General features: G+C 54.5%; 1 protein-coding gene across 2 annotated transcripts; it reads left to right on the top strand.

Moving 5' to 3' along the window:
- The first annotated feature begins 1108 nt into the window (after window positions 1-1108).
- On the top strand, window positions 1109-5820 carry MPZ (myelin protein zero). Of its 2 annotated transcripts, none has more exons than XM_074322374.1 (6): window positions 1109-1267; window positions 3392-3558; window positions 3782-3995; window positions 4210-4345; window positions 4460-4520; window positions 5047-5820. In XM_074322374.1, the coding sequence occupies exons 1-6, from the start codon at window positions 1201-1203 to the stop codon at window positions 5101-5103; spliced, it is 702 nt and encodes a 233-aa protein (XP_074178475.1). In that variant the 5' UTR covers window positions 1109-1200; the 3' UTR covers window positions 5104-5820. The 2 variants fall into 2 exon arrangements, with proteins under 2 accessions (XP_074178475.1, XP_019568570.2); XM_019713011.2 differs by having other exon boundaries at window positions 4624-5820.
- Window positions 5821-9319: the final 3499 nt, after the last annotated feature.

Here is a 9319-nt window from a genome sequence, read left to right as displayed (position 1 = left end):
CCAAACTGAAATGGGTTTCCACTGCAGCATGAGGCATCGAAGGATTTCCTGACAAGGTACAGGTTAGGGCATTCTTCCCTGGATATTTTCCAGTGGAGCAAAGCTTCTACCTGGGAAGAATCACCCAGGACGCAGAGTTGAGAGGAAAATCATGGACAGTTAGGGACAGGGCAGGGCATCAAGACCCAGACAAACAGTCTCAAAATGAGACGGGAAAGTCGTGGGTAGTCAGGGACGCACAGCACAGGGCCTCAAGGCCAAAGAGAACAACAGCTGACAGAAAAAGAAATGTAGAAAAGGGAACTACTAGGCTGGGGGGGCTACCGCCTCAGACCGCAGAGTCAGCCAAGGTACCAGCCCAGGTGCAGGAAGGGGATGGGTACAGGGAGCCCAACCAGCTCCTACTAAACAACCTAAAGATTAGACTCAAGCTGACTCTCCCGCTCTGCTTAGTCTGTGGGGTATTCCGCTCGGATCTCTCCTTGGAGAGCTGTACTCTTGTGCTTTTCACTTTTGCAATAAAACTATAAACTGCTCCAATTTACCTCTCTGGGTCCACGTCCCCATTCTTCCAGTGTGTGAGGCACCGGACACAAGAATCCTACATCAGAGTGATGGCGGGGGCAACACTCGCAAAGGAGCTGGTCACCTCAAGAAGCCTGTAATGCAGCCTATGGCCATCAAGGTAACAAAGGACATCCTGTTTTCAACGTTCCCTGGGGTATCTCTGCCTCTAGCTCATGGGGTTCTGAGGGAACCACCTCAGGCAGGAGACCGGGCAGGGATCCCTTTCCATGGCCTTAGGATTCAGATTCCCCTGCCCATCTGCCCCTCAGAGAAGTGTGTTTGGGTCCCTTTTTCTGTCCCTCTCCTGACCTCCCCCCCCACCCCCACACCCCTTCTACATTCCAGCCTAGGGCAGGGGGAAGCCAGCAGATACAAAGCCCTCTGTGTATGGGGTGGTATGTGTCCCCCCACCCCTCCACCCAGAGGACACAATGACCCTTCTGCTCCCTGCACTCTGCCCCCCCCCCACCTCTCAACTGCACATGCCAGGCTGCAATTGGTTACTGGCTCAGGACAGCCCCCTCATCCTGGGGCCCTGGGGGATTTTAAGCGGGTTCCAGGAACCCCCGCTCAGTTCCTTGTGCCCCACTCTCCAACCCCGCAGACGATCTGGGCCCTAGCCCTGCCCCAGCTATGGCTCCTGGGGCTCCGTGGTCCAGCCCCAGCCCTGTTCTGGCTGTGCTGCTCTTCTTCTCTTTGGGTAAGTGGAGCCACCCCAGCCTGGCCCCTGGGGCTCCTGTTGTCCTCAGCGACCTTCCCATACAACCCAAGAGTAAGCAGCAGTGGGAAGGTGACATGATACGCAGGGCAAAACAGAGTCAGGAGGGAGGCAGTAAAGGTATTCTGTGAAGGAAGGAGGAAGACTAGGGCATGGAGAGCTTCCCTGAGGGGACCTGACTGAACCCAGGTGGGAACCCGGTAACCTGGCCCAGACCACGCTGAGGGCCCGGGGGAAGCAACGTCAGAGCGAGGTAAGGACCTGGATCACACACCTGGTGCTGGTGCCTCCTCACCCTTAGACCTGCAGGAGGCACCTGACCTTAGAGAAAAATCAGAGACTGTGACCTGAGGAGAGGGCCCAGGTCTGTGTCCCAGCTCCTCGGGTCCTGTGCCTCCTGGTGCCTCAGTTTCTCTCTGTGGATTGATTATCTATTATGTGGGTGAAAGGAGCAGGCGGGAGGGCTATGAGATTCTAGGATTGTCTGTCTAAAGCTGTCTTCCTTCGTACGTGGACCGACCACTTCCTTGTCTATGGCAGAGGCTGGGTAGGCAAGAGAAGGTCAGAGCAGGGTACGTGAACGGCCCCTTCCCTTCTCCGCACTGTGCTGGAGTGATAGGCAAATTGGGGAGGGGGGCTGCTCTGAATGTCCAAGGTTGCTCTGCTGTCGGCTTCTTGAGTCCCAAACCTGGACTCATCTCGTCTGTGGTGAACTATTCTAGAGTCCTTGGAAGCAAGTGAAGGGTAGGGAGCTGGGGAAGGGCATGGCGAAGGGAGTGGGGGGAGGGCATCTTGGGATTCAAGGGAGACAGTTCTGTGCCAATAACAGGACCACTGGGCAGAGCCGGTGTTCGAGCAGGAGGAATAGAAGGTAGACCCAGTGCAGAACCTTCCTTGTGACATCTGGAACATTCCTGAGAAGGCACTAAGGCTGAGGAATCAGGTGCTGGGTCAATGACACTGCAGGCTGAGGTGGGAGATTCAGGTCTATGGGGCAGTGGGGTGCCATGAGCCCCCAACATTGCTCAGACAATGGGTCTCTGTTTGTTTGGCTGCTTGCCCCCCCTCCGGTAGAACAAAAGGGTCTACAGTTGCCCCCACCCGGGGCCAGCCCACACACATAATCTGCCTGGAATGGCCTTGCATGTGTGGGTGAGTCTCGGGAGTGGCACTGGGCCAGAATGGCCAAGAGGAGGGTGAGAAGAGGTGAAGGACAGAGGGCTGCCACGCACAGTCCTCGGCGCTCTGGCTTGGGGTCTTGCTCTGCACCCTGCTTCCCCTGGGGATTGTATGACGTCCTCCCCGCCGATCCCCAGTCAAGAGCAAGCTGGATGACCACCAGGGGTTCAGCAATGAAGATGGCTGGGCCGGGGAGAAGCCTGACATTCTCTAGTTTCGTCATGCTTTTTCTGTAAGAAAGTTGAGTTTGCTGTGCTGTGAAATACTATGCAGCTGTTCAGGACAAGATTGAGCCCCACGAAGCCACATGGAGGCTCCTCCAGACAGACTCCTGAGGCAGCAAGTAGTAGAACATAATGCAATGTGAGCCAAAAAAGAAAGCGCCACGAAACTATTCCTTGCAAGTACCTGTATAGCTTGAGTTTGTTAAGCTTATATTGAGCTTGATTCACAGAAAAAAAAACACACACATTAAAGTGATAGCTGTGGTTCTAGCTGGGAGGGGAAGACAGGAAAGGAGCTGGTGGGGGGCACTAAGACAGACTTTAGCTTTTACCTCCATTGCTTGAACAGTTTGTAAGAAGAATGTGACATGTCTTACCTGTATAATTTATAATAATAAGATTTAAAAATTGTAAAGCCTGCTTAGATCTAAGGGGTAGTGAAGAGTTAGATACTGACCCCAAGGGAAAGTGAGACTTGGGGACAAAGTCCAACTTCTGGAAATCGTCCAGAGGTCTCATGTCCTCTGTGAACATCTGCCGAGCTGGGACCCACACAGCATTTGCACTCAGCTACCCAGCTCTTCCAGAGATCTGGGCCTTGTCATTTCTGCCTCCGTCTTTGCTATGGCCTCTGCTCGGTCCCAGACCGCCACTGACCTCTCCTCCCGGGTCCTTGTGCCCCCCTCCCCTGCCCTGCTTGCAGTGCTCTGCCCGGCCCAGGCCATTGTGGTTTACACGGACAGGGAGGTCCACGGCGCTGTGGGCTCCCGAGTGACCCTGTACTGCTCCTTCTGGTCCAGCGAGTGGGTCTCAGATGACATCTCCTTCACCTGGCGCTACCAGCCCGAAGGGGGCCGCGACGCCATCTCGGTGAGTGCTGGGGCGGTCCTCGGACTGGAGGACAGAAAGGGAGCGTCACAGAGCAACAGAGAAGAGAGGCTGGGCTAAGGAGGGGGAGATGCTGTATAAGCCACCACCCCAGCTTTGGCCAAGGAAGTGTCGATCTTTGTGTTCCCCCCCCCCAGCACTACCCTCTTCGGCCCAGGACCCCCCTCCTGCAGCGATAGCTGCATGCTTCCCTCATTACTCATAGATCTTCCACTACGCCAAAGGACAACCCTACATCGATGAGGTGGGCACCTTCAAAGAGCGCATCCAGTGGGTGGGGGACCCCCGCTGGAAGGACGGCTCCATTGTCATACACAATCTGGACTACAGCGACAACGGTACTTTCACCTGTGACGTGAAAAACCCACCAGACATAGTGGGCAAGACCTCGAAGGTCACGCTCTACGTCTTTGAAAAAGGTGCGAGGGGACACGGGACTGGGGGGCAGGGGGCGGGTGTCTGGGAAGTGGGACAGGGAGGGGTCAGGAAGGGCGGCGCGGCTGGGGGAGGGGGCCAGATGCCAGCCCTACTGCCCCTCGGGTTCTGGGAGGGTGGGCGGAAGGCAGCCTCTGGCGGCAGGAGGTGCGGGGCACGGCCCCTGCTCGGCCCTCACTCGTGCCCCTCCCCTCACAGTGCCCACTCGCTACGGGGTGGTGCTGGGCGCCGTCATCGGGGGCGTTCTGGGCGGGGTGCTGCTGCTGCTGCTGCTCTTCTACCTGGTCCGGTACTGCTGGCTCCGCAGGCAGGCGGCCCTGCAGAGGAGGCTCAGGTGAGGGGCGGGAGGGCCCGCTGCAGGGCGGGGAGGCGCCAGGCGAGGGGAGGCTGCGGCCGCCCTGCTGGGGGCTCTGGCGGGGCCACACCCACAGCCCCGCTTTCCCTGCAGCGCCATGGAGAAGGGGAGATTCCACAAGCCTGGGAAGGACTCGTCCAAGCGCGGCCGGCAGGTTAGCGGGACTCAGGGCCTGGACAGCTGGGGAGGAGAGCCCTGGGAGCCGCCGGGCAGAGCGAGGGGTGGGCCGGGTGACTGACGTGCGCGCCCCTCCCCAGACGCCGGTGCTGTATGCCATGCTGGACCACAGCAGGAGCACCAAAGCGGCCAGTGAGAAGAAGTCCAAGGGGCTGGGGGAGTCTCGCAAGGATAAGAAATAGCGGTTAGCGGGCCGGGCGGGGGCTCGGGGGCCAGGGGCGGAGTCCTCCAAAGGCGCTCAGGTGGTGGTCATCGAGATGGAGCTCCGGAAGGACGAGCAGAGCCCGGAGCTCCGGCCTGCTGTCAAGTCCCCCAGCAGAACCAGCCTCAAGAACGCCCTCAAGAACATGATGCGCCTGGACTCCGACAAGTGACCCCCAGGCCCTGCCTGAGCGGGGGCCCTAGGCTCCTCCCACCTGTCTAGGTGCTTCTCCTTAGCTCCCAGCCCTGCCCTGCCCTCATCCCTACGAGATGTAAGTTTCTTTCCAAAATTCATTCCCCAGGCACGTCATATCCTCCCCCACCTTCACCCCCTGGCTTTCTGGGAGCCCAGGGCCTGATCCTACCCTGCACCGGCCCCAAGGACTGTGTGTTTGGTGCCTGTCCCTCCGGCACCGAGAAGAAAGGGACCTTGATACCCCGCGCCTCGACTCCAGGCCACCTGCATCCCCACCCCTGCACCCCCCAGCCTGTCCCTCTGCCCCTTTCTTCTCTGACCCTCCCTGCCCTCCATCAGGTGGTCCAGCTCCACACTGTGTCCTCCCAGCTAACACCCGGACCATCCAGATCAGACTGTCCTCCAGGGTTTATTTAGGCTGTTATTTTTTATTTTTTAATCCATTCCTGTTTGTTTGTTTACCTGTGCCCTTGCTCTGCCCTCCCCCCATGACTGAGTACTGATGACGTCATGTGGTTTTTGCCACCCCCATTAAATCCTTAACGGAGAGCCAGCCCAAGCAGAGGGGCCCTGACCCTCAAACCTCAGCTGCAGAATTGGTGCCCCTGACCACTGTGGAGCGCTGTTCTGGGACTCAAGGTCACGGGGAAGGAGAGACAATGGATCCTCACAGGTCGGGGGTGGAGGGGGCAAGGAGCCTTAGAAATAAATGCCTTTTAAACAAGCAAACAGAAAGGAGAGAAAACCAATGGGAAATTGGGGGAAGGGAAGAGGCTGTACCCCCAGCCATAGGGTTCTTAGTGTTTTTCTACATTCTGTATATTTCTTCTCAAACCCCCAAATGTCCTTAAATGTTTAATAAACACTGACATTTCCAGAAGCTGCTGCCTCCATCTCCCATTGCCTAATTTTTATGGGCATTTTCAAGGGTTAAGTGCAAGAGTTAAGAGATGGAAAGGACCCAAGTGGGAAAGCTGGCTCTATATTGGGGCAAGGTCAAGGAGAGGTCAACTGCACCAAGTCCCCGGCAGCGGGCTGTCAGGGAAGCAGGGTCCTGTACCTTTAGCTGCCTGAAGTCCCCTAAGATCTCCATCTTCCGGTTTGGGCTTTGGGGACAGTCCAAGTACTCCCTGCTCAGATCACCAGACTGCTCCACATCTGTCAGGGCTGCACTCCCAGCGCAGCTTTTTCAACTTAATGGGTGGAAAAGCCCCAAGAGAGTGACACGTGACACAGATGTGATAGCTGCATGTGCTTTCTTCCATGACTTTCTTGCCTGTGTCTTCTGCCAGACCACTTAGTACAGAGAGTTCACCAGTCCCCTGAAGACTTGCAGTTTTTGCTCATGAAACAAAGCACTCAAGAGCAATTCCTTGGTGGTCAGTATTCAGTACCGTGTCCCCCCCGACCCCCCAGCAGTAGGAACTAGAGGGACAGGGGAGAGAAGTGGGGCTCCAGGGCCCCAGGAGGAGTTGCAGGCATGCAGAGAGGAGGCTCGAGTGCCCGGCAGTGGAAGCAAGCAGCTGGTCGGAGAAGAGGGGGTTCCAGAACCCTCACCGAGAACGACCAGTGGTTCTGCAGATGCCTAAACGCTTCTTCCCAGGAGGACTGTCTTTCTCAAAGCTACAGCCTGTTTTGGCTACTGGGCCCTTCCTTTAAATATGTATAAGGATGGAGATCCAAGATGGTGGAGGAGATAAGCACTGGGCCTGCTCCCTTCCATGAACATAATAAAATTACAACTAAATGATAGGACATTCAACCTGGAGAACCGTCTGAAGTCTAGCTGAATAGAAGTTTTATAACTAAGGATATAAAGAAGAGGCAGTGCCGAGACTGATAGAAGTGGCAGAAATGCAAAATAGACGCGTCCCATACCTGCAGGCCCCACACCTGCGTGTGGCGGTTGAGAACTTGGAGGGATGTCTCAGCCATAAGAGCTTCCCCACGGAGGAGCAAGGGACCTCCAGCCCCACACCAGTCTCCCCAGCCTGGAGTACTGGTGCTGGGAAGAGGAGCCTCTACAATATCTGGCTGTGAAAGACAGTGGGGATTCAGACCATCCAGCTGGGACGGAAGGTGGTGGGAAACCCAGCCGCCCTCTTAAGGGGCCTGCTCACAGACTCACTCACTCACAGGCACTTCTCCGGGGCTCCAGCATGGGGATGGTGACTTGGAGAGCATCAGAGGCGTATGGGGGGCAGACTGAGGAGTGTGACAAGGACCGAGGAACAGTCACCATTTCCCCTGTGAGGGGTCCTTTCCCTGTGCAGCTGGCAGGCAGTCGCCATCTTTCCTGTGTTGAGCCCGCCCTCTATGCTTGCGGACAAATCTGAATCTGATTGGCCTGGTGAGCTCTGAAGCTCCGCCTTGCTGACTCTGCTGGGATCCCACACCACCCAACTCCGCCTAAGCAGGAGGAACTTTCTCTGCAACAGCCCCGCCCAAATTGCACTGTTTCTGGAAACACAGAGTCCACAGGCCCCAGGTGGGCAGTGACTGGCCTCAGTGTGCTCTGAGACTTTTGCTGAGTCGCTCCAGGCGCAGCACTGGCACCAAACCAGAGTGTACATTAACCTGGTGACCACAACGCTTCCTACTCTAGTCACTCCAAGACCCTGCTTCATCGTTTGCATACTTTATCAGCAGCTGAACCTTACAGGAGCTGGCAGGTGGCAGCAGGCCTTGGGGTGTCCTGGCTTTTTGTGGGGTGACCCCAGGCCTGGTACTGGAGTCAGCCATCCAGAGTTCACAGCATAGCCTTTCTCCTGGGCCTCCAACTTTAGCACAGGCAGCAACCAACCACGGATCACTTTGTAGCTCCTACCGGGTAGTCCTGAGATGGTCACAGGCGGTGGGTGACCTGGGCCTGCACCGGAGCCCCTCCCAAAAGGCCCCCAAACCAACATAGATGGAGGTTAGCTTCAGACCACAGCAGAGCACCACCCAATTAATCCCACAAATGGCATACACAAAGGGTGGTCTCAATATGCACCAGAACCCACTGGGGCAAATCCACTCAGTGAGGTAACCCCTCCACAGAAGTCTGTAAGCTGTGGAAGTGGCCAAACCCCACAGCCAGTCAGGCTGAGGGTCATTCCCACCCACTGAGGTGCCAACAGTAATCACAGCTCAACTATAACAGGAGGGCACACACAACATACACAAGGGATACCCCTGGAGCACCTGGAGCAGGTGACCAGGGAGACTATGCCAGGGCCCCATAGGGCACCTACTATGTGAGGCTACTGGCCAAGACTGGGGGACGTAGCAGATCTACCTAATACATAGAAACAAACACTGGGAGGCAGCAAAAATGAGGAAACAAAAAAATGCATGCCCCCCCAAAAAAGAACAGGCGAAAACTCCAGAAAAAGAACTAAACAAAATGGAGGCCAGCAACCTACCAGATACAGAGTTCAAAACAATGGTTATGAGGATGCTCAAGGAACTCAGTGAGAACTTCAACAAAGAGAGAGCAAGCGTAAAAAAAAAAAAAAGAAGACATAGAAACCATAAAAAAGAACCAGTCAGAAATGAAGAATACAATAACTGAAAGGAAGAATGCACTAGAAGGAATCACCAGCAGACTAGATGAAGCAGAGCATCAAATCAGCAATTTGGAAGATAACATAGCAGAAAACACCTAATCAGACAGCAAAAAGAAAAAAGAAAAATGAGGATAGTTTAAGAGACCTCAGGGACAACATCAAGTACACCCACATTCGCATCATAGGGGCACCAGAAGGAGAAAGCAAGGGCTTGAGAACCTATTTAAAGAAATAACAACTGAAAACTTTCCTAACCTGGTGAAGGAAATAGGTATACAAGCCCAGGTAGCACAGAGTCCCAAACAAGATGAACCCAAACAGGCCCACACCTAGACACATTATAATTGAAATGCCAAAGGTTAAAGACAAAGAGAGAATCCTAAAAGCAGCAAGAGAAAGGCAACTACCGTGTTTCCCCGAAAATAAGACCTAACAGGACAATCAGCTCTAATGTGTCTTTTGGAGCAAAAATTAATATAAGACCCAGTTTTATTTTACTATAAGACCGGGTCTTTAATATAATAATATAATTTAATGTAATATAATATAATACTGGGTTTTATATTAATTTTTGTTCCAAAAGACACACTAGAACTGATGGTCCAGCTAGGTCTTATTTTCGGGGAAACACAGTAGTAACTTATAAGGGACCTCCCACAAAATTGTCAGCTGAATTCTCAACAGATACTTTGCAGGCCAAAAGGGATTGGCACAAAATATTCAAAGTGATGAGAAGCAAGGACCTACAACCAAGATTACTCTACCCAGCAAGGCTAGCATTTAAAATCAAAGTACGGGTAAAGAACTTCCCAGACAAGACAAAGCTAA

Source organism: Rhinolophus sinicus, linkage group LG17 (assembly GCF_036562045.2).
Source record: "Rhinolophus sinicus isolate RSC01 linkage group LG17, ASM3656204v1, whole genome shotgun sequence".
Taxonomy (NCBI): domain Eukaryota; kingdom Metazoa; phylum Chordata; class Mammalia; order Chiroptera; family Rhinolophidae; genus Rhinolophus; species Rhinolophus sinicus.
Note: the sequence above shows the minus strand (reverse complement) of the source record. Positions and strands in the feature narration are given on the sequence as shown.